Genomic DNA, 1,792 nt, shown 5'->3' on the forward strand with positions numbered 1-1,792 from the left:
TTTAAAATCTTTTCACTGGCTTTTTTTCGGTCATTAGCTTAGTCATAATTTATTCTCTAAAAACATAACCAAACCAAGAAATACACTTAATATTTACTGAGACCAATTTGATCCAGACTCTGATAAGAACAGAAGTTGAAAACAAAATGGAAAATAAGATTTGATGGTGAATTGATACAAATTTACATACTAGCTCTGTAGAAATGGTTGTGAAAACTCTGGCAAGACATTTGCTTAATCTGAATCTAAATTTTCACATGTATATATTTAAAATAACAAGAAAGTGTTGTTGTAACCACTGAACTTGGGAAAATATTTTGAAAACTGAGAAAAACTTCTATGGAAAGCAAGTGTATTATTTGTTTTGCATGAAACAAATATAATCTGTTTTATTATTTTGTTATTTGCTGAAGTGACAGATAAAATGTATTGATGAAATGTATTTTACACATAAAAGTTATGCCCAAATGGCATTCAGTGATACCTGTCTTAGAAAATTTTATTATCAATAAAATAACTGTATTTTAAGACAATATTTTAAGCCTAATCCACTATTTATGAATACATAGTCTTTCTAAAGTATTTCATACTCTTCAAGATTTTTGTTTTGTCTGATCTTTAAAAAACTGCCAGTCCATCAGGGTAAGGCTAGAGTATTTATTTAGGAAGAACACCCCGGTAAAGCGGTTTGGTTGTTCGTTGGAGGGGGTTCCGCGCTTCGCTTGGCTCTCCGTTGGGCAGCAGACGCGGCGCCGCATTCGAAGAAGTGGCCTAAGACTTGGGCAGCGGTCTCAAAGAAAATGGCCCGGACCAAGAGGACAGCTTATAAATCCAGAGGTGGGAAAGTGTCCCGCAAACAGCTGGTCATTGAAGCGGCCGGGAAAAACGCCCCCTCTACCAGCGGGATGACAAAACCTCATCGCTACAGGCCCGGGACCGTTGCCCTCCGAGAAATCCGTCCTTACCAGAAATCCACCCCTTTTCTGATTCGGAAGCTGCCTTTCCAGAGGTTGGTGAGGGAGATCGCCCAGGATTTCAAAACCGACTTGAAGTTCCAGAGTGCCGCCATCCGTACGCTGCAGGAGGCTAGCGAAGCCTACCTGGTGGGTTTGCTTGAAGATATTAATCTGTGAGCGATCCATTCGGAGTTTCACCATCACGCCCCAAAGACATCCAGTTGGCTCGCTAGATAGGGGAGGGGGCAGGAGGGGAGCTTTCAGTGAAGACAGTTTTTATGGTGTTTTGTAAATTCTGTAAAATACTTTGGCTTAATTTGTGACTTTTTTTGGTAGGAAATTGTTTATAATATGTTGCGTTTGTACTTAAGTCGTTCCATCTTTCACTCAGAATGAATGGGAAAAGTGGCCCTTCACAGACCTCAGTTAATATGAGCACTGTTGCTCAGAAAAGACAAATTGTTAATATGCAGAAGGGACGAGTGATATTTCTTGCTTCTCATGATGCATGTTTTCTGTAGGTTAATGGCTTGTTGGGTAATTATTATGGTACTAGAATTGATAAACCTATACTGGGTCCTTTTGCAGTAAAAGTGGTTATGACTTGATCCAAGTGTTTTTAACAGTTGGGGCTGTTAAGTCTGACCATACATCACTGTGATAGAATGTGGGCTTTTTCAAGGGATGAAGGTAAGTCTTAACCACAGTGTAACTTGCAGTTTCCTTAAAAAAAAAAAAGTAAACCTCGCAGCTATAGAATACACTATAGGCATTTATAATAGCTATTTTGTATATTGTAGAGTCAACATTTTAAAATTAAGTGTTTCACATTGACA

The 1,792-nt window shown here is 38.6% G+C and overlaps 1 protein-coding gene across 1 annotated transcript; it reads left to right on the top strand.

Annotated features, from left to right (window-relative positions):
- The first annotated feature begins 624 nt into the window (after window positions 1-624).
- Window positions 625-1,175, top strand: LOC129652933 (histone H3.3C-like). Its single transcript, XM_055582064.1, has one exon. The coding sequence runs from the start codon at window positions 801-803 to the stop codon at window positions 1,131-1,133; it is 333 nt and encodes a 110-aa protein (XP_055438039.1). The 5' UTR covers window positions 625-800; the 3' UTR covers window positions 1,134-1,175.
- Window positions 1,176-1,792: the final 617 nt, after the last annotated feature.

Source organism: Bubalus kerabau, chromosome 5 (genome assembly GCF_029407905.1).
Source record: "Bubalus kerabau isolate K-KA32 ecotype Philippines breed swamp buffalo chromosome 5, PCC_UOA_SB_1v2, whole genome shotgun sequence".
NCBI classification, from domain to species: Eukaryota; Metazoa; Chordata; class Mammalia; order Artiodactyla; family Bovidae; genus Bubalus; species Bubalus kerabau.

Coding starts and splice junctions, on each gene's coding strand:
- LOC129652933 (XM_055582064.1), top strand. CDS start 801: ATGGCCCGGACCAAGAGGACAGCTTATAAATCCAGAGGTGGGAAAGTG.